Raw genomic sequence first — 21,975 nt, forward strand, 5'->3', positions numbered from 1 at the left:
TTATGTTTATATAGTTATATAAATATGTATTGATCTTACAAAATACATTATGAATGGCTGTGTGCTTTGTAATATGCTCATCATACATCAATATCAGAATATTCCATTCCTATTCTATTGTTATAGCCACTAAGCATATTTAAATATGCTGAACTATGTATTAAAAACATAATTAAGAAATACAATTGTTTATAAATGTAGCTTTGATAGATGTTTGAATATGGTTTCCAGTAACAAAAAAGCGTGTTATGATCGATTAAATGCGCTGATACGTCATTGTGCTGCTAAACACATAATGCTGAGTGGAGTGGTGGACCGCTCCAAGATGGCCGCCCTAAATCTCGTCAGCGACAATAGACGAGAGCGGTCCAATGAGGCGTCTATCCTTATGTCTATGGTTATAACTTGTGTTAGGTTGGCCCCACAAGATGGAAGATTACTTCTTCACCCACACACTGCATGCCTGTTCGTTTCACTGCTGCCTCTCACTGGTGGAGATGGTGCATTGCACTACGTAAAACAGCCTTAAATAAAGTTTCAAATGCAAAGTTCATAAGTGCTTTGTAGACATCTTGCTGTAAAACTTTAGGATCAATCAAATTAAGAAATTTAAGACTAAACAAAATGGCAGAGCAATATAATACTATCACATAAAGCTACATAATTTTTAAAGTTTAATCGACAATACTTTTATAACAAATTTAGGTCAGATCATGATTTCTTGGTTAATGTCAAGCTGTTATAACTAAGACATTCTGAATAATGCCAACTCTGTATTAAAAGTGTCAAGATTTACCAAATGACACCTTATGACAACAGTCATAAATATTCATGGAGGCTTACTCATGTTCATGACAGCAGTTACGTCATGTTTATGACAGTGTCATGACAGTGTCACACCCCGTCAAATAAAGTGTTACCAAATATTTTTAATTGTTTAACATTTAAATTTAAGATTTTAAGGAGCTTGCAAGTTTAGTTTGTAAAAGTTCAAAGAACAATATTGATAGTTTTGTTACCATAGCTACACTCTGATGCTATGAGATTAATCCTTGAGTTTGGGATCTGTTTGTTCACAAATACAAATTAGTAAGCTGCACTTATAATGTATTACTTTTTAGGTTGGCCAATTAAACTAGTCCCCCTTCCTCAGATTTCAGTAAATCTAACACAGAAGCTGTTAGATATTACAAAACGCTGTAATTCAGCATTTAGTAATATCCATTGCAGCTTAACTTTTGAAAGTTGATGATTTTCTCATGCTTGTGGTAATTCCGGTTACTGAACTGTCAACTATTGCCCTTTATTTCTGCAAAATTGATGTGGGTAACTTAGTTTAAGTCATTTCCTTCATCAGAGATGGCTGGATAAATGGGGACATTATCATTAAGGCAAAAGTGATTGTGAAGATGAGTAATTAGTAAAATATATTTTCCAGGTAAACCACACAAGAATCAATTAAAGCATGATGCAAACAAAGCATTACAAAGGTAAGATCACCTCTGTCCTACGAAAGCACTGAATCAAGATGTTTGAACAAAATACATTTAACACCTTAACCTTTATAAAATTGATATTTATTGCAGGAAAGTTGATTAACTTACTTTGTATTATTTATGTCCAGGACCTCTGCCAGAAAACTGTCATCCTCCTGACACTGTAGCTGTCTGAGTTGACTGTCAGAAGAAACTGCCCAAGTGAGATTTTCCTATGTAAGTTGCTCTCAATGATTTTGAGGATGATTTTGCTGTAGCTCCTGTATGACCAACCAAAGTCACATCTCCAAAAAACTTCCCTTTACCTAGGTCCGACTTAATCTAGAGTTAGTACACATTCTCTATTCACCTCTGTCAGACTTAATCTTTAGTCTGAGTACGTGGAGAACTTCTCCTGACACTTTGGTGCAGTTGATATCTGTTTTTAAAGTGGTTTATAAATAAAATTGACATTGACCTGGTTTCAGCTTAATGTGCTGCAGTCTTCTTTGCTGCATTCTGCTGTCTGGGAGCAGAATACTCATGGATTTGAAGAACCACGTAGCTTGTTGACCTCAGAAAAACTGCGCTGTATGTTTTTTTTTCAATGTGCATTTGCTCCATCTAATACCTCTCTTATTCTTCATGACAATGACTTTTATCTAAAACTTTGTTTAAAAAAAAAGAAAAAAAAAGTAACCCAATTTCTTTTTCATTGTTAAAACCATTTGTACGACTCTATTATTTTTCTTTTGTCTCAAGTTCTCCTATCCTCCTTGTGGAGTTTTGTGTATAATAAATAGTACAAATGAAAATAAAATACTTTATTAAAGCTTCCAATTTTACATATTGTATAATTTGTTTGGTAAAATATACACTTATTTTGTCATCTAATATTTTTAAAGAGAAACAGTTTCTTTTAAATAAGCATTTTAATCAATAAATTATAATTTAGTTGCCTGACTACAAGTACAATTAACTCTGGTGTAGACCCAAATACTCACTTCTTATTAGGAAAACATAGATTAATTCTTCTGCAACAGAAATTAAGAATTTGTTCCAGGTCTTCAACCAAAACATCTACGGCTACGGTACATATTTTCCTCTGTCATTTAAAACCTCTTTAATCTGATTAAATCTGTAATTATTACAGATTATATAATAAATCTGTAATCACATTTAATCTGTAATTACGATTGTAATTGAACTCTGCATTAAACTAATTTTCCATCTTTAATATCTGGATTTTTTTTATATTTAAATTTCTTTGTAGGATGTAGATCTGAAGGTAAACTGGAGTAGAGCTAACTGCTGGCACCGACAAGATATACCATTCTCAAACTAACAAAGGACATCAGAAACAACCCTATAATTGGTATTACTCCCGTTTTTTTTTTTCCTATTTACATGCATAATATTATTATAAAACACTTTAAATATACCTATCAGTGTATTGCATAGACATGTTAGATATGTTCTGTAGCCTAAATATATTCTACTGTTAGCAGTGTTGTTTCCCTATAATGTATCATTCATCACCTCTAAACGGGTACAAATGTCCCTGCTGCATCTAAAATGCTTTGATAAAATACATAGTGAAGTAATCAATTCATTATTGTTCAAAAATAACTGAAAGTCATGGGAGAAAATAAGAAAAGTCATTTATTTGCATCACACCAAAAGCCATTCAAACTGACTGACAGCACTGAGATCTTTGGAACTATTGAGAGCTACATGAACCACATGACCATGCATCTGTGGGTAACTCTCCCTCTCTGCCTTTACTAAACTTTCCATAAACTTAATTGCAGTGTAACGGTTGAAATGTAAACCAAATTAGCCACGTATCTTCCTACTGATGTGGGACCGCTCTTATTTTGAACACACCTGTATGTCATTCAACCTGAAATGTTGGAAATCTAAGTGAGGTTTTGTATGTCTTCATACAAAAACTCAGTTACAAAATTACATAACTATAACATACACACTAGTCTCAACTGATAAATTCCAATACATTAACATTTTTGTGGCTATGCTGTAATTCCACTCAATCGTGATGACACCAGAGCTTGTTTATTTAGCACCAGTGTGAAAAGAGCAGGCGGCAAGAGTCATTTACTAGGAATCCGTCTGTCACCACATAATTGCTCCCATCCATTTATTTTGTCTTCATCAACACTGGAAACATAACAATAACCTCTTTCTGTCCGTACGTCAGTTATGAAATCCCCTTAATTCTTCCTGCATTATGTATAATATATCAAATGGTTGTTAAGCTAATCACAAGCAACGTTAGCAGCTGCAGTGTCAAAAGCAGAACACAGTTTGCTTAGGAGACTGGTAGCATACTCATTAGGTGCACATGTGTGTTTGCTCATTGTTAGTGGGAGCACTAAGGAAAAGATCGGCTGGTAAACGAGCCTCCCTACCATGAACCAAAAAGAATGGGGTGAAATTTGTAGTGGCGCTATACCGAAATAACGGCTAGCTCGCACCAAAAAAAGTCAGACCAACTGTGAGAAGAGTCCCAAACTATCCCACCGCTGCCACCAGTGTAAGACTCGTGGGTGTCCAGATACTGATTCTCCTTTGAAGGATAATCCTCAGTCATGATTGGGCTCTTTCTCAGTGTCAAACATTTAATTTCTTTTTAAGCTTCTCAACCAACCCTCACCAAACTCCCCAAAACTTCTCCTTAAACCCTTTACCCCGTCTGGGGGAACTTTTCACAGTAAAACATCACCTTTCAAAATAAAACACTTCCAAAACAGTTTACTTTTTTTAACAAGCAACTTCTCATTATAAAACAGCTAAACATGTTTTTTTCTTCAAAGAAAATCAAACTTCACTGGACTTCTGCAGTAAACAAAATGTCAGTCGGTGTTGAGACACATCACAACTCTATGACGAGCATAATGGCACTATTTCCTTTTTTTTTTTTAAGGTTTTATTGGCTCTAGTGGCCTTTATTTGATAGTCAGTTGACAGGGTAATGAGAGAAGGGGAAAAAGAAGCCACAAAGGTCGCCAGGCCGGGAATCGAACCTGCAACGGCCACGTTGAGGACTGAAGCCTCCATATGTGGACTGTGCTTAACCCCTGCGCCACCACAGCATATCCAATAGCACTATTTCCAAATAAATCAGCACAATAATAGTACTGGTATCTAGAATTGAGAGAAACTAATTCAAGTGCTATATTCGGTGTGAACTACTAAATCAAAATGCAGATCAGCTCTTAATTACTGTTAAACCCAAACTGTTAAAAAAATGCATTGATAAAGTTATAGTCAGGGGTGAAAGTAGGCGGGTACAGCAGGGTACTGCGTATCCCTAAAAGATTTAGCGGAGGTACGCAGTACCTGCAAGAGAGGGGAGCGGCTGTCTGCTGTAAAGAATCAATGGGTTCACTGTGCAGCCGTGAGTGATTAGTTTTTCAAGAACAATCTAAAACACGACTTAATCAGTTAATAAATAGCGTTTTTCCCATTTCATATCGTTTCTGAACTGTTTGTGCTTTACTAGAGCAGGAAGGTTTTGAGTTGATCTCGGCATTAAGTGACAAACATTAGGTGACGATGAGACCAGCACGTTCTCCTCTGGCTCCTTATCAAAACGTTCATAACTTTATTAAAGAACAGAAAAAAAAATCAACAAATTGTGTTCAAATTAATGACCCAACAACAATAATAATCTCAGTGATGATTGTGTCAACAAGGTGTTGCGCAATTCAGTGCGTTTCGGTTCCATTAAAAAAATAACTAGCAGAGCAGGAGTTTAAAATGAACTAATCAACCACCGCTGTGTTCATGAGAGGCTTATTATCAAGCCTGTAAACCTGATATTGTGACGGACTGAAGGTTATGTTTTAACGTAATCTCTGGTCGACTTGTGGAGCGCAGGAGATTGCCATGGCAACGGGTGTGCTTAAATGACAAAGCGAGTAAAAAGGTGCGAGTGGTTTAGAGTCGATCACCTGTTCAGGTTGTTTTACCTTTGTTTACCTTTGTCTTGGTGCATCACAGCCGCTGTAGTTTCTGAACGTTCAATAAACGACAAACTTGGACTAATTACCTTGTCCTTTGTGACTAAACGTCATTTACAACAAACATCAAACACGGTAAATATGTTTCATTAAGTATTTAACAAACAAATGGCTTCTACTGCGATAATTATGTGAAATTAAATTAATTGTCTAACATAAAAAAAATAGTTTGGTGCTTTGAGCTCAGAGTCTGAGAGGCTTTTCCTCTCTCAAACAAATTTTTTTTTGCCTCTTATTTAGTGGAAATATTGATGTTGATGAGACTTTCTCCAAAATAATAACCTTTTTCAGCCTTTATAGCTCCACTGTTGAAAATGAGGCTCTAACATTCACAAATGACATTGAAATAAAATCCAGTCCAACATCTGGTTTGAGGTGATTCCTCTGGAACCTGTTGGAGGAAAAATATCCCAACTTCAGAAGATGAGCTTTAACCTAACAGAGCTCTGTGGTTCCTCCCATCAGTATGAGAGTCAGGGTGAGGAGGCGCCATGTTAGGAAGAGAAGTGGAAGCTGCAGGATCTTCAGAACAAACAGGTCAAGATGCTAAGCTACTGATTATCCCTCTGTCTGGACACAGGATCAATAGAACCAGTTTAAAAGCTAAAATCAATGCCAGACATGGAAAACTGGGATGACTCCATGTCATGATGTTCAGAATTTAGGTTTCATGGCATCTCAAGGTGTCAACATTGCAGACAGTGGGCTGAAGGAGGACATACAGCTTTATTTTGTAGCAATGCAAGAGCTACCCAACTTTTATCGCTTCACAAAAATAGGAATCAGCACTGAAACTCCAAAGCACACAAAGACGCTATAAAAAATTCCCTCCTCACCCGCGAGTGGTTTCTTACATCTTCTGAGCTCGAGTCCTCTACCAGAGGCCTGGGAGCTTGAGGGTTCCTCCAGTATCTTGCATGTGCCTAGAACTGCACATTTCTGGACTGAGATGTCTGATGTTGTTCCTGGGATCTGTTTTAGCCACAGCTCCAGTTTGGGGGTGACTGCCCTGAGGGCCCCGATGACCACAGGCACCACTGTGCCTGTGGTCAGCAGTGGGGACAGAGCATCTCCTTAGTATAGGCCACATTTGATGGACACTTGTGCAAGTGGTTTGCAGTTGGCTTCAAGGGTGGTTTTCCACAGCCCCATCGAGTTTGCAATGAAGGCTCTTAGRGTYMTAWTGATGTTGTACATCTCTAAGCATTCAATGATCCAAGTGTGTGGCATTGAGTCATAGGCTTTCTTGTAATCAATCCAAGCGGTACACAGGTTGGTGTGTCGGGTTTTGCAGTCTCGGGTGACTGTGTGGTCTACAAGGAGTTGGTGTTTGGCTCCTCTGCTATTTATGCCTATGCCCTTATGTGCCATGCTCATGTATTTATCCATGTGGCCCCTTATCTTAGCCGCTATGATGCCTGACATGAGCTTCCATGTTGTAGAGAGACAGGTTATTGGCCGATAGTTGGATGGGACTGAACCCTTTGAGGGATCCTTCTGTATCAGGATTGTGCACCCTTCAGTTAACCATTCAGCTGGTTCATTTGAGCTGCCAGTCGCTCATGGAGGGYGGTGAGTTTCTTTAGCCAGTAGGCATGGATCATGTCAGGTCCTGGTGCTGTCCAGTTTTTCATACCTGAGATTCTTTCTTGGACATCTGCTACAGTGATGGTTACTGGGGCTTGTTCAGGGAGGTTGCTGTGGTCCTATTGTACAGAGGTTAGCCACTGTGCATTGCTGTTGTTGGACGCCTCCCTTTCCCATATGCCTTTCCAGTATTGYTCAGTCTCCAGCCTTGGTGGGTCAGCTCTGTTGTTATTACCCTTCCATTGAGAGTACACTTTAGCTGGTTGGGTGGCGAAGAGCCGGTTGATTCTCCTGGCTTCATTCTCTCTCGTGTATCTCTTTAGGCGGCTGGCCAAGGCTTGGAGCCTTTGTTTGGCAGTTTCGAGTGCTTCAGGTATGGGCATCTGGCTGTACTTCTTGGGTACTGATCTTTTCATTGCACCCCTTTGGAGCTCTGACAGTTGRCTCACTTCCCTCCTTGTTATCTTGATCTTAGCCTCTAACCGTCTTTTCCATGGTGGGTATTGGGTCTCATGGTTGCTCTTATAGCCAAGCATCTCAAGGATCACTGATGCCGAGTTGTATATTAGCTCATTGGTTTCTGTTATGGTGGTGGTAGGGATCGTTCTCAATGCTGCATTCACATCTTCAATTAGACTTTCTGATGGTACTTCACTCAGCCGTTGTAATTGGCATTGGGATTGTCTGGTGTTCATTACAGCCATGATTCACTCTCTCAGGTCAGTTGCTGCCTCATTCAGCTTTGATGGTATGTTCATTACTGGGGCTACATACCCAGTCTCTGGGAGGGTAGTTGTAGTTAACTCCCCTGTTAACTCCCCTCTGACCTGGCGTCCTGGCTCCTCCCCCTTGTTGCAATATTTGTGTCATACCTCCTCAATCTCCAGTTGTGGCAGCAGTTGCCGTTTGCGAATGTTGGAACACTGAGCTACTAGTTGTTTGGCAGTTAGTGTTGACTGGGGATGTCGAGCTAACCATTCCTCCCACAGTCTTTGCATRTARCCCCTCTGACTAGGRTTACTTGAGTAGTAGCATTCCAACAGATCCATGTTTTCAYCTCTCGYCCATTTCCGTCTTGTTCCAGTAGCCCAYTTTTCATCAGGGTGCTCTGGTTCCCCAGCACCTGACGCAGACCTTGTTTGRCYRGGCGACGTCTGAGCCGGCATGTCRTGCTTATTYGTGTCTCTCATGGTATGAGGTAGGCTATATAGCTCCAAGGGTCTTGCCTAAGGATCCACACTGACAGCTCAATGTCACCGTTGTAACTTTTTGCCCCAGCCCCAGCCTGGAGACCGGGTGGAAGACTGGTGACTTACCCATTGAGCTATACAGTCAGCTTATATATATATATATATATATATGTCTGTATCTTCATTTACAGAATCAGGTGAAGAATGTTGTACATTCTCACTGATCTTTTTGAAGAAAGAAGAGTTTCTTGTGATTGAATGTCCATTGTTGCTGGCGGTAACAATTGAGCCATTAAGGTGGTCACATTGTGGGGGTCACTGTTTTAGGATGTTGTCAGCTTATTGTGTTTCGGTTGTCAGTACAGTACGGTGTCGCCAGTTTTGAGAGCGTTGAGCTTGACATGATGACGTAACATCTGCATTAAGTTTAATTTTTGCCTTTGCAGTCCGGTCTCGGTTTCTAATCACATGGTCACTGGTGTTTTCCACAACGTTAGAGAAGATTGGAATCTTTCTGTAGATCTTCCGCTGGAACATGAGCTCTGCTGGAGATTCTTCAGTGGTGCTATGTGGAGTAGAGCGGTACTCACGGAGGAATGTGTTCAATGTCTGTTGCGATGCGATGTCTTGTGAGTGTGACACTCTGCTTTTCCCAATGTACGCATAAAACACTCTGCTGTTCCGTTTGCTTGAGGCCATAGAAGTGTCATCTTTCTGTGTTGGCAGCCCATGTATGTCAGGAACTTTGAAAAATGTTCACTGTTGAAGGGAGGTTCGTTGTCTGTTTTGAGACATCTGGGAATTCTGAACATTGAAAATATTTTGTCCAGGACAGGAATAACAGTGTTTGCTGAAATAGACCTAACAGCCTCAACTATTTTATAGCGCGTGTACTCACCAGTTGGTAGAGGGCCATAGAAATCAGCACTGACTGTATGCCATGGTGATTCTTTTAGTTCGAAGGGGCTCAACATGAGTTACTGGGGTGTTTGGCTGGCAGACTAAACAGTTCTACAAGCTCTGCTTTTTGGTCCATGTTAGGGAACAATACTTTTGACCTGAGCAATGTCTTTGTCTTGACAATTCCTTGGTGTCCCTCATGGGTTAATTGTAGTACTCTGTCCTCCAGACCTGAGGGGATGACGATTCGAGTTCCACAAAGAAGAATGTCATCCATGTGTGAGACGGTCAGTTCATTGCAGATTTGATTGTACTTTTGTGGAATGGTGATGTCTTGTGAGTCATCCTTGACTTGGTGCCAGGTGTTGTCTCTTAGGTGTGCAACAACCTTTTGTAGGACTCTGTGAGGGTTGCCTCTTTGATGTGCGCTAAAGTCATAGCTTTGGGTGTGGCGTGTTGTGCCAGAAAGTTAACATACTCTTCAGCTACCTTTGTTGCTGTTGTGTGGTTTCCGGTCTGTATTGGGATCAGATGTCTGGACATGTAGTCGGCTGGGTTATCCGTTCCTTTCCTGTAAACTACTCGAAGGTCGTATGGTTGAAGCCCTAGTACCCATCGTTCGATTTTTGCAGGTAGTTTTGAACAAGGGTTGTTCCATATTACTTCCAGCGCTTTGTGGTCAGGAACTAGAGTGAAAGGATGTCCATACAGATACAGATGGAAATGTCCACAGCTCCATACAATAGTATGGTACAGAATGCTTCTCGTTCTGTTTGTGAGTACCATCTCTCAACGTCGCTTAGAGCACGGCTAGCGAATGCTATTATGTCTCTCTCTCTCTTTTCCAAGTTTGATAAAGAATAGCTCCAAGGCCAACGGGGCTTGCGTCTACAACCAGTTCTGTGTCTGTGTTAGGGTTCAAATATGACATCACAGTCTCACTGGTTAAGCTATCTTCCAGGTTTTGCAGGGCTTTTACTTGGATTGGACCCCAGCACCATTGTGTGCCTTTCTTGGTCAGTTTGCGAAGTGGTGATGAAATTGAAGCAAAGTTTTTAATAAAACTTGAGCAGTATGTCGCCATGCCTAGCAGGCTTCTCACCTCGGTGGGGTTTTCCGGCGCACTAACTTCCTTGACTGCAGCAACTTTCTTTGGGTCGGCAGATATGCCACCAGCTTGGAAGATTAATCCAAAAAATTCCAGCCTAGATTTGTTAAACTCACACTTGTCTTTATTAAGATAAGTGTTTGAGCCTCTGGATCACTGTTGTGAGGTTTTTGTCATGATCCGCTTGTGTCTTTCCATGCACAAAAATGTCATTGCTGAGGTTCTTCACAGCTTTGATTCCTTGCAGAGCCTGGCAGATGGCATTTTGAAATACTTCTGCCGCTGACAATATGCCAAAGTTCAGACGCTTGAATCTCCTCAGACCTTTATGCATGCTGAATGTTGTAATGTACCTGCTGTCAGGGTGGAGTTCTAGCTGATGGTAACCGCCAGCCCTCAGGTCAAGTTTTGAAAAGACCATTGCTCCGTTCAACTCATGGATAACATCGTCCATAGTGGGAGTAAGATGACGTTCACGTTGGATGGCAGTATTAGCCTGTCTCATGTCTACACAGATTCTGACTTCATTTGGACTTTTGGGTTTGGGTGGAGTCACAATCGGGGAGACCCAAGGTGCAGGCCCAGTGACTACCTCTATAATATCATTGTCTTCTAACTTTTGGAGTTACTGTTCTACTCTCTGACGGATGTGAAATGGGACACATCTGTGTTGCTGACATGTGGGCTGAACATTAGTGTCTATGTGGAGCTCAACTTGAAATTCCTTCAGCTTGCCTATGCCTTGAAAAAGTTCTGTGTGGCTGTCTATGAGCCTATCTGCCACTGTGGGGTCTGGTGTAGCTGAGAAATTGTTCACTACTTTGATGAGGCCTAATTGATTAGCTGGTTAATATCCTAACAGGGAACAGCCTTTCCTGTTTTCACATAGAACTTGCATTTGGTCTTTTTGCTGTTTGCTTCTGCTTCACATACAAACATGCCAGCTAGTTGTAGCGGGGTAGAACAGAAATAGGAAAAAAACTTTAGTATCAGGTGGGACTAATTGCGGTTGTGGCGATAGCAGGTTTAGGGCAGACTCACCAATGATGTTCACTGTGGCACCTGAATCCAGTATCACAGATATCTCAACACCTCCTAGTTTAATATGAGACATTGGTGTTTTCTTTTTATCTGCGCTAGTTGTGACAGTTATCACTAAGGCTGTAGTAATACAATAATCTCATGATACGATACACAATATTCTGCTCACAATACGATATATATTGCGATATTCAGCAAACGATACAATTCAATACACTTTTGCAATTTTCTGAAATATTTTAGAGGGACAGAGTGATTTTCGTGACATTTTGTGACTGTTATAGAGTTGGATTGAATTAATTTAACTGAAAACTGATTAAAAGCACCAACTACACAATACCTGGCTCTGGTTGGACATGGACACAGACTTAAAGTCGACAGCTGGACAAAATGAATCAAAGAAGTGATGAGAAAACATGTTTCTTTTAATTGAAACAGTACCAACTGTAGCTTACATGCATTTGTAAAGTAAATAAATGCACCAAGTACCTGCTCTGAATAGTTTGATACCTTTTAAACCTAGACACTTAACAACTGAAGGAATCACTCTTAGCCTGATGACCTAATCACTCTCTCGGCGAAGCAAGCAGTGAGTGAGCAAGGCGACAGTTGAATGTTATGATGAAGAAGACTTTCTTCAAGGTTTTGTGATGCTTATGGTACACTTTGGGCTTTGTGTCATAGCTTTTGACAGGAGGTTTTTGTTTCAATCGACTTTGTCTGACAAAATGATTTAGCTCACCACAGGCTTTGCAATCCTTTCCTTGTGCAGGGCAGTCCCCTTCGTGTGGATATTTCCCACCACAATTTCTGCACAGGTTGTTTAGTTTATTGGTAGATGTGACTTTATAGGTTTTGTTCTGTTGACCTTTCGGCTGTATGGCATTCACACACGCAGCTCCTGGTTCCATGCCTGTTGCGTGCTGCTCGGATAGTTCCATTGATTTCCCATAATCCAGAAGATCCTGTAGGCACATGTTGGGCTCTTTCAGTGCTCGTCTGCGGATCCTGGATGACGTACTACTGAATTGTCCTTTAATTTCTATATCCTCATCAGTAAATCTACAATGTTTTGCAAGCATGTGGAGCCGTGTGCAGTATGTGTCTATGTTTTCACTTGGGTGTTGTACTGCTTTTCTGAAGACATATACTTCGTACAGGACGTTTTTCTTCGGCGTAAAATACGTGTCAACCTTTGTTTTTACATCTGCATTACTTGTCTGAGCTTCCTGCTAGCGTGTCGTAAATATCATGTACTCGTTCACCGGCTAGGTGCAACAGTAGAGCTTTCAGCCGTACATCACCCGAAATGTTGAAAGCAGCTGTGTAGTTCTCAAAACTCTGTATCCATTTTGTCCAGCGCGGTCCGACTGAACTGGGATCCGTTTCGGTATCAAACGGTGGAAGGGCAGGTGTAGTTTTAAGCGACGTATTAGCTGGTTAGCTAGCTGCTAGCTGGTACTTAGCCTGTCAGCGTTGGGCGGACATATACCCAAGTGGGTATATGTCCGCCTTTTTTTTTCTTCTTGTCTCCGTTTTCAATCCTCGTCGCCAATGTAATTTTTGCACGCTTAGAAAGAATTACACTGGATTGGAGTTTATGTCGCTTTACTAATCAAATCATACAAAATGCTTCTCTTACAGCAATACATTGTTACAATCTGTCTCTGGACGTTATCTGTTCTCTACCATAGACGTGCGCACTTGCATCTTTTCTCCTGGTGCGTTCACTGACAGTCTGTAACAAATGTATAAGCACCGCTGTACACATTACAATCTTCAAGGCAAATGATTGTATGAGATGGATGAGGTGAATCCAGACTGGGTTCCAACACTGGAGGTATATATATAAATAAAATATGAGTCACTGTGGCCGGCTGCACAGTGGCGCAGTTGGTAGAACTGTTGCCTTGCAGCAAGAAGGTTCTGGGTTCGATCCCCGACCCCGGTCTTTCTGCATGGAGTTTGCATGTTCTCCCTGTGCATGCGTGGGTTTTCTCCAAAACTCCAAAATTTGCAGTCCAAAAACATAACTGTCAGGTTAATTGGCATCTCCAAATTGCCCCTAGGTGTGTGTGTGTGTGTGTATGGTTGTGTGTCCTGTGTGTCTCTGTGTTGCCCTGCGACAGACTGGCGACCTGTCCAGGGTGACCCCGCCTCTCGCCCGGAATGTTAGCTGGAGAGGCACCAGCAAGGGTGTTAAGAAAATGGATGGAAGGATGAGTCACTGTCAGGTAAACGCATCAACATAGCACCAACATGTCTGTCAATTAAAGAGGCGATACAGTCAATCAATCAAATTTTATTTGCATAGCACATTTCAGCAGCAAGGCATTTCAAAGTGGGGGGCTTCAACCCCCCACAGTAGGGGGGGGTCCAACCCGCACCACTTTCCAACAACGGTGGGGAGACATAGATTTAAAGGCACTCAGTGTTTCAGCTGTTTTACAGTTTTCTGGAAGTTTGTTCCAAATTTGTGGTGCATAGAAACTGAATGCTGCTTCTCCTCATTTGGTTCTGGTTTCTGGGGATGCAGAGCAGAACCAGAAGATCTGAGGGGTCTAGATGATATTAAATTGGCCTCCGATAATAAAGTAACAATCATCCGTGTTATCTTTGACCAGGACATATTATTTAAGTCCCACATTAAACAAAGTTCTAGAACATCCTTCTTTCTTCGGAATATTGACAAAATTAGAAATAACTTGTCCAGGACTTATGCTGAAAAACTAGTCCATGGATTTGTTACTGCAAGGCTGGAGTAGTGTAATTTTTTATCATCAGGATGTCCACAAAATGCAGTTAAGTCTTCAGCTGATCCAAAATGTTGCATCAAGAACTCTGATGAAAATTTTTGTTTCCCTTCACTGGCTCCCTCGTAAATCCAGAATAAAATTTAAGAATCTCCTTCTCACATATAATCCTTTATTAATCACTCTCTATCAAATATCAGAGATCTGATTGTTCCATATGTTCCTAACAGAGCACTTTGCTCTCAGACTGCAGGTTCACTACTGGTTCCTAGAATATCCTAGAAAACGTAGAATGGGAGGCAAAACTTTTAGTTATCAAGTTCATATCCTTAGTCTGCGAGCCATACATTTAATACTAGGTTTATTTCTAATATACACTGCATCCAGCTCCATTCTGCCACAGTGCGGCCTCCGCTGTAAATACGCACCAATTATAGCCGTCTGCACAGCAGCCCACAGCAGACCACCTGCCAAAATCAGAACTGATTCTATTTCTACCAGAGCAAGTGCAGTCATTCTTCTAAGATCACATCATTCCAACAGGAAACTGCATGAGCATAAAAGTCATATTTTAGAAAAATTTCACCAAGACAGATTATATTTGCTACTAGCTATCTTAATGAAATAGATGGATATATTTTTACAAATAATCTGTAAACATCAATCAGTTATAGCTACACAAAACATACGGATTTTAATTCTGAAATCTATTAAGTCAGGTTTCTCACTCAAGTCAGAGCAAGAGTGAGATGAAGGCATATGAAATGGAAGAGCAATGGAGGGAAAACTTTTACATTTGGAAGTGGAGAACTACAGCATTTTGCAGCAAAACTCCTCCTTCTTATCACTGGTTTTATTGTGGAATCTCTCATTCCTTACGCACGTGTTCTCTAACATTTTCAGCAAAGCAGAGCGGAGAAGGGACGCAAGAGGTTTGAATTGGGATGTTCTGGAACAGTTGTGATCCACTTGCGACATTTGCAGTGGAGTCTAGCTGAATGGAGTGTAAATTAGGGATTCTACTGGACGACAAACTGACCACTTTTTTTCTTTGAACTTACATTATTTGCTGTTATTTCAACTTAGAGGAAAAAAACTGTTTTCTCTCAGCAATTTTTCTCTCCATAGAAGCTACACTTGATCCGGAGTTTTGTTTAGCTGTGGTACTTTCCTCAAGGAAGACATCAACTGAAATAAAACTGCCAACAAGTAATCATTCTCCCTGTACTGATATTAATTTTTTACTTTCTTAAACATCAAAAATAATCATACATCAGTTCATCTGGTTCCTTTTTATGTTTCTGCTCAAGTCCCAGATTGTTCGTGGCAGATGTCTATTTATACGCTCAACAATCTAATCCTGAATGTCAACAAAATAAATAGTTGATTTCAGGATAAATAAGCAAAGTCACCCTCCTCCTCATCAATGATGCTGCAGTAGAGTAGGTCAGCAGGTTAGCGGCATTAAATCCCTTTGACCTGGTCTCTCCAAATCTCTGAAGTCCTGAAGAGAGCTCAGCCACATTTACAATTTTTACATTGGATGAGAAAATCCCATACCGTTTTGCACACCAGGAATTGGAATAAATACAAAATCCTGTTAAAGCTCATTGTTTGCATTGACCCAAACATTTGGATATAATGTGCATATCTGTCGATAAATCTGAGACAGCATAGATGGTCTGATGAAAATAAATAAATCCAAAATAATTGTGAAAGCAGTATAGATGATGTAGTAAAACACAGCCTCTTAGATCTACTCACATGAACTTGTGCATAGATATGCACATGAAGCAGTGTGTAGAGCTCCCTCTACAGTTTGTGTTTGAAAGATCAATGAGAAATATTTTTAGTAGAGATGTGCCGATCAGGTTTTTTCCTTCTGATTCTAATCACCCATGAGGGCCGATCACCGATACCGATTAGATAATAATTATTTTTTTAATCATAAACACTATCGGTTACATTACATGGAAAAAGGAACCATGAATTCACCTTAATTTAGACAAAAACTTGTTTTTAATAACTTTTTCAAAGAAAAAACAAAACGAAACAGGCATTGTGCAAATTGTACCCCTATCAGTAATACTATCTTTAACAGACTGATAACATATGGAGGCCCTGAAGAGGCTAATTAATGCAAAGAGTCAAAATAAAACCTCTCAACATTGCCAAAGAAATTCAAGTATAAAACTTAACATTCAAAGGCAAATACAGGATCCATTACAATAAACAATCCAGAGTTACTGAATGAAAACGTCCTGATAGCATGGCGGCTAGCTGATTACTGCTAGTTCTGATTGGCTGTTTCTGACTGAGCAGAGTAATTATGCAGAACAGGGAGGAGATCGATTATTTTTTTAGAGATTATCTGTTTCATGTTAGGACAGCGAAAGTTTTAATACGTATGTAAAATGTATTTTTAGGTTAGATGCTGCAGCTTTAAACAGAGGTTCGGTGTGAGAGTCACTACCAGGTGGAGCAGAAGCGGCGCTCCGTCTGTCAAATATTACTACCTGTAGCGTAGCAGCGGTTCAACAGTGAGAGCAGAACCAGCGTCTTACATCGCAGCTCCAAGACTTAAATAATTTTGCGGGTTATTTGTTTAGCTTTCTGACCGTCATGCTAATCCGGGTGAGTGTTTGTAGCTGTGCTGCTTTACCTGCTATCTGATCCTCCATATGTCTTTTTTACTGCAATGAGCCTCAATGTAGCCAAACTCCGTCAAGTATGACATTGTTTTGATGCCATATTAGCTTCGTTGTGTTGATGCATTTTGACCTGCTTCACCCCGAGGTAAGTCATGTGGAATTATTGACAAACCAAGTACTGTCCTCTGATGATAAATTATAACAGATATTTTTTTGACAGACATGCAAACAAAATAAAAAAATTTTTAGAACTCTTTTAAATATCAACTTAAAAAGCTTACCGAAATCCAAGATTGCTGATGAAGATGCTGCCTAACCTGGACAGGCTTTTTTTGGCTGAATCTTCTAAGTTGTTTGAACCTTCATCATTGACCATCATGCACAAGATGAGACCTGCCTTTATGTCATCAACAAACTTTGCAAGGCGATAACTTTCCGTCTTCCCCTGGTATGTGTCAAACCTGCAACAGCAAGATTGTGGAAACAGTCTAATAAGATAACAATAATAGTAATAAGAGTAAAAAGAATATAAATTGTTGCATAAGTGTAGTCAATGAGACATATCTGTCAAATGATCAAATAAAATAAAAGACCACGTGTCCATATTCGTGTGGCTATTTCAGAAATTCCTCAGGTTGGAAGAAAATATGCAATACCTCTTCACCTCATTATAAGACAGCATAGGTACACATAGACTACTGAGGTAGTAAGAATAATGGGAAATACATTGCAGTGTAATCCCAGACATATAACTGCAAAACGTAATAATATGCATGCAATATATTACATATTACATGTTGCTCTCCAAATGAGAGAAACGAGATGCAACACATACAACAAGATATCCAATCTGAACTTTCTATTGACATCTCTATTCTTGCCTAAAAGACCGCCTATAGATACGCGGTCTTTATTATTGTTATTCAGATTAACAGATGCTTTTTATTCATCTGTTGAGTAAAGAGGAGGGAAAACAAATGTACTTTCTTGGTGAATGTCAATACAAACAGGAAGCAAAATAACAGGAAAGAAACTGAAGAGGACATAACAAAAAACCAAGAAAGAGGAGTTCTAATCAAAGGAAAGTAAATGGAAATGAACGAAGAACAAAATGCAAGAATGAACTAAGAAACTAAACTAATTACAGAGGAATAAACCTATGTGGCAAGGCCCTTCAAGCAATAATAAATAACTGGGACTGTTTCAGTTAAAAGGTAAGATAATATTACTGAAGTACCATGGGTTTGTTGAGAACACATCTGGTAATAAGAACTATATCTTACATACCATAATAGAATACTATCAAGTTTTTATAAAGAACTTATTACTTATTTGTGTTTTTAATTAGATTTTATTTTATCTATTAATTTCTTCAATATTATTTTTTACGTCAGTGTTAATGTCACAAGGCTTTTAAGTGACTCCATGACACTTTCAATTTTGACTTATTAGGATTTGATTAAGAACCAAATGTGTTCTTTATAGATTAATAGTTTTGCTGTACAGCAATTACAAATCAATAGACAGGTCTAATTAAAATATCATTCATGTTTCTGTCCCATATCACATTAAAAGGATTGCATTTGTACATACATTTATACTGTTCATACATATCTGTATCGCATTAAAAGGATCTAGGGCCTCATGCATAGAGTGCGTAGTTTTCACACTAAAACTTGGGATATGGACAAGTTTAGAAAAGTGTGACGCACAAAACAATCCGGATGTATAAAGCCGTGCGCAGCGCACGCACCTGGCTGTACACCTTTCCTTTATGAATCCCACTTTCGAGAAATAGAACGCAGCTGCTGGTCCGCCCTGTCGCCACCCACAAATACATATGTAAATTAGTATAAATACTTGGAAGTCTGCCACCATGTGAAGCAATAACCATGGCAACGTCCTTGTAAGTATTTATAATAGTAATAATTATATATTTCATTTAAAAGGTGCTTTAAGGGCACATGAGGTCACCTCACAAAATAAAAATAATACATTTTAAAGAAATAAAATTCACATAAATAAATAAATAATAAAGAGATTGTGCAAATGCCTGTTTTAACATTAGAAGCGTTCAGCCAGCGTGTCAGAGAGCCCTTTGAGTGGGGAAAGTGGACGTTTATTCTAAATAGTGGAATCATCCACATAAGTTTACATTTACAGAGTAGAGATGATTTCTGTCCATAAAGGCACATTCATAAAGATCAGTTGCGGCTCGACTGAAGGATGGCTGCAGCTGGACTGGTACCAGTACCGCACGGCTCCTTCTTGAAGTTTTGCTCTGCACATTAGATGCAGATGGATTTAGTTTTCTCTGCAGGCTGGATCATTCATGTTGATATTTTTGGCTGCATTGACGTAGGGCCAGTGTTCTCCAGACTTCACCCTGATCTCATGGGTTTGTCGTAGACCAATTGTGTCCAAAGTCAGTCCTCCAGAATCGGCGTCCTGCATGTGTTAGTTCTCTCGTTATCCACATACCTGGATCAAATGGTGGCTCATTAGAAACCCTCAGGAGAAATGCTGAGGAGGAAGTTACTAGAACGTGCAGGATGCCGGCCCTCAAAGACCAACTTTGGACACCATTGCCTTAGACACTGGTCCGCGTTTCAACGGTGATGGGATGGCACTGGTACCGTTGAGCGTGTCTGAATGGAACCCTCATTTATTATCACACAAGCTACAGATGCCTTGAAATGTAAAAGATTCACCTTCTCCAAGAAGTGAAAAAATACTTAGTATGATGTCAAGGTGAAGATCTTTCTCTAATGATCAATACATTCTTGACCTTGGGTATCTGAGGTATGACATGATTCCATATTTATTACTTTAAACATCTTCACTTCCTGATCTGTTTAGGCCAGAATTTAATTTCTTTTTTGGAAGGCATACTGGTACATACTTGTAGTAGGTTCTGCATTTCCAGTTATTTCATCTCCCTCGACATCTTGATTTACCTCAGTAACCAAAGGTTCTTCATCATCCTCATCTCCACTGTAGCAACTGCTACCATTGGCCAGTAACTTATAAAAACTTTACTTCTTAATGGTAACAATGGACATCAGAAATATGTCAGTTTATGTACAGTCAAAATATTTGCTGGAAATGTTGCATATTGTAGATCTATAGTCTGAGTATTGATATCAATACCTGTCAAAATATTGTCACTGGTGCATGCTGTCCACTTCAATGGACAGGTGATCAGTAGCAATTTTCTTCAAATATAAAATTGTTATTTAGAAAATACATCAGTAGTATTAGTCTTTAGGGGTTTCTTGATGTCACAATATTTTTTTACCTGCAAGAGCTCATTGTGAGCTTGTCATGAATGAACTTAAAACAACTCTTCACCGATTAAGACTTGAATGTAATTGAATGTAGCCTCACCTGTCACTATGCAGTACATCTCCAGTAGTAGGATCAATTACATGGAGAATGATGCCTCGGTTCCCCCAGCTTCTGTGGAAAAGGTAACTTTTTTGGTTGCTCTTTTCAGGATGGAGGGTCTTGTTGAGGAAAGTCCAAGCCAGCTTCTTTTCACCAAAAATCTCTAGTGTTCCACCTTGTCCCACGCCAATGTACTTCTTCCCAAAGTAGCTGTGTTCTTCATCATCGTCATCCAATCTAATTGGTTTGTAGAACAGCATATACATTAGTTAAATCCCTATTACATGGGTAACAAAGTCTTCATATGTAGATCAAGCACAGAAATCACAAGGAGATGCATAACCCAATTAAATAAGAAGGAAGAGCTACATATAATCCTGCTTCCACATTTCAGTTTGTCCATTTTTAATACTCTGGCTGGGTTCACATAATGGCTTCCAGCTCACCCATCTTATTTGCGACATATTTGACATTTTAAATTATGGCTGCTGGAGAAAGACGCAGTTCTCAGGATACGAAACCACCCCAAATAATGGGTTAAGACTTTATTAAAAATATGTACTTTGGTGGCATTATAGATGCAGTGGCACCTTTAAAAATGTCACTGCATGGCTTTGATCCAGAGTGTGGGAATGTCTCTAGAATGCAAGACCAGGTTGGTGATATTAGGGAAAGTCAGTTTGCCTGATATTGCAGTAGGTGAAGGTAAAATCATCATAGGAAAATCATTGCCTGTACCATTTCAGTGAACAGAAAATCCACCATGCCTGACAAATCCAGTCTTGGTTCTTCAGTCAACTTTCTCGCAGTGGGTAGAGAAGCCAGACATTTTACTCAAGAGTGGAAATACTAAATACTCAGGTTAATCAAGTAAAAGTAAAAAATATATATGTTGACGTAAAACTACTCACAAACTTTTTTTAAAAAAAATCAACTACCCATCTCTGGCTACATAAATCTTGAACAAATTGGGAATTAAATGAAATAGCATTTGTCCGATCCCTGCCTTATGACTTGATAGGACCACCCACCCATATGCCAGTTAAAACCTGATTAGTAAAATGCAATAAAATTTGTGAAATGATCAATGCACACAAACAAATTCACATTTCTAAATGAAACACAAAGCTCAATTTAAATCTAAGAAATATATGTTAAAAAATGTTTTCTATTTCTTTCTATTCACGTAGAATGTGAATAAATCTATTCACATTTCTGAGAAATGGAATGATTATTTTCTGTTAAACAGTAAATCTGTTTAGCAGTAAACAGATTATTTACTGTTAATCTGTAACAAATTATTTACTGTTAATCTGTTAACAGTAAATAAATCAAACCAGTATTGGCTAATACTGCTATTCATTGAAGTTGCTGTGTGGTTCAGTTGGTAGAGCGCACGCACCATGTGCAGAGGTTTAAGTTCTCAATGCAGTTGGGCTGTGCTCGATTTCCAGTTTTGGGCAATATGCTGTATAAACATAATAAAGGGTAGACTGTCATGTTGGGTTCAAGTCTATTGACCCACATACAGAACACAAACAGGAGACTAACTTCTGGCAGCTGAAGGAGGAACAGCTTATCCTGCTCTCTCCCGTCCTTACTGATAACTTTGCTTGTGGATTATTTTTAAAGTCACAATTTTTATGGTTTTATTCACATTATCGACATCATAACTGGATTACTTCAAACCTAAAGACCAGGAGATTTTCTCACTTTTATTTTTTACCTCACTTTTCTTCACCTCCAAGTTGAACTAGGGCAAAATGCCCCCGTTCGACCCCAAGGACATTAGCAGTATTCTACAACGACTTCAGTTTTTAGAAACAAAGATTCAACGGCT

At 39.5% G+C, this 21,975-nt stretch overlaps 1 protein-coding gene across 12 annotated transcripts in view; it reads right to left on the reverse strand.

Moving 5' to 3' along the window:
• Window positions 1–21,975, reverse strand: part of cemip (cell migration inducing hyaluronidase 1) — a 228,577-nt gene that overhangs the window by 154,650 nt on the left and 51,952 nt on the right. For all 12 annotated transcript variants that reach the window (XM_017303981.1, XM_017303972.1, XM_017303973.1 and 9 more), the window contains 2 exons: window positions 20,136–20,372; window positions 17,030–17,209 (listed from right to left, as the gene is read on the reverse strand). In XM_017303981.1, coding sequence (XP_017159470.1) covers window positions 17,030–17,209; window positions 20,136–20,372 — 417 coding nt within the window. The remainder of the gene's footprint in view (window positions 1–17,029; window positions 17,210–20,135; window positions 20,373–21,975) is intronic.

The sequence above is a fragment of the Poecilia reticulata genome, linkage group LG3 (genome assembly GCF_000633615.1).
Source record: "Poecilia reticulata strain Guanapo linkage group LG3, Guppy_female_1.0+MT, whole genome shotgun sequence".
NCBI lineage: Eukaryota > Metazoa > Chordata > Actinopteri > Cyprinodontiformes > Poeciliidae > Poecilia > Poecilia reticulata.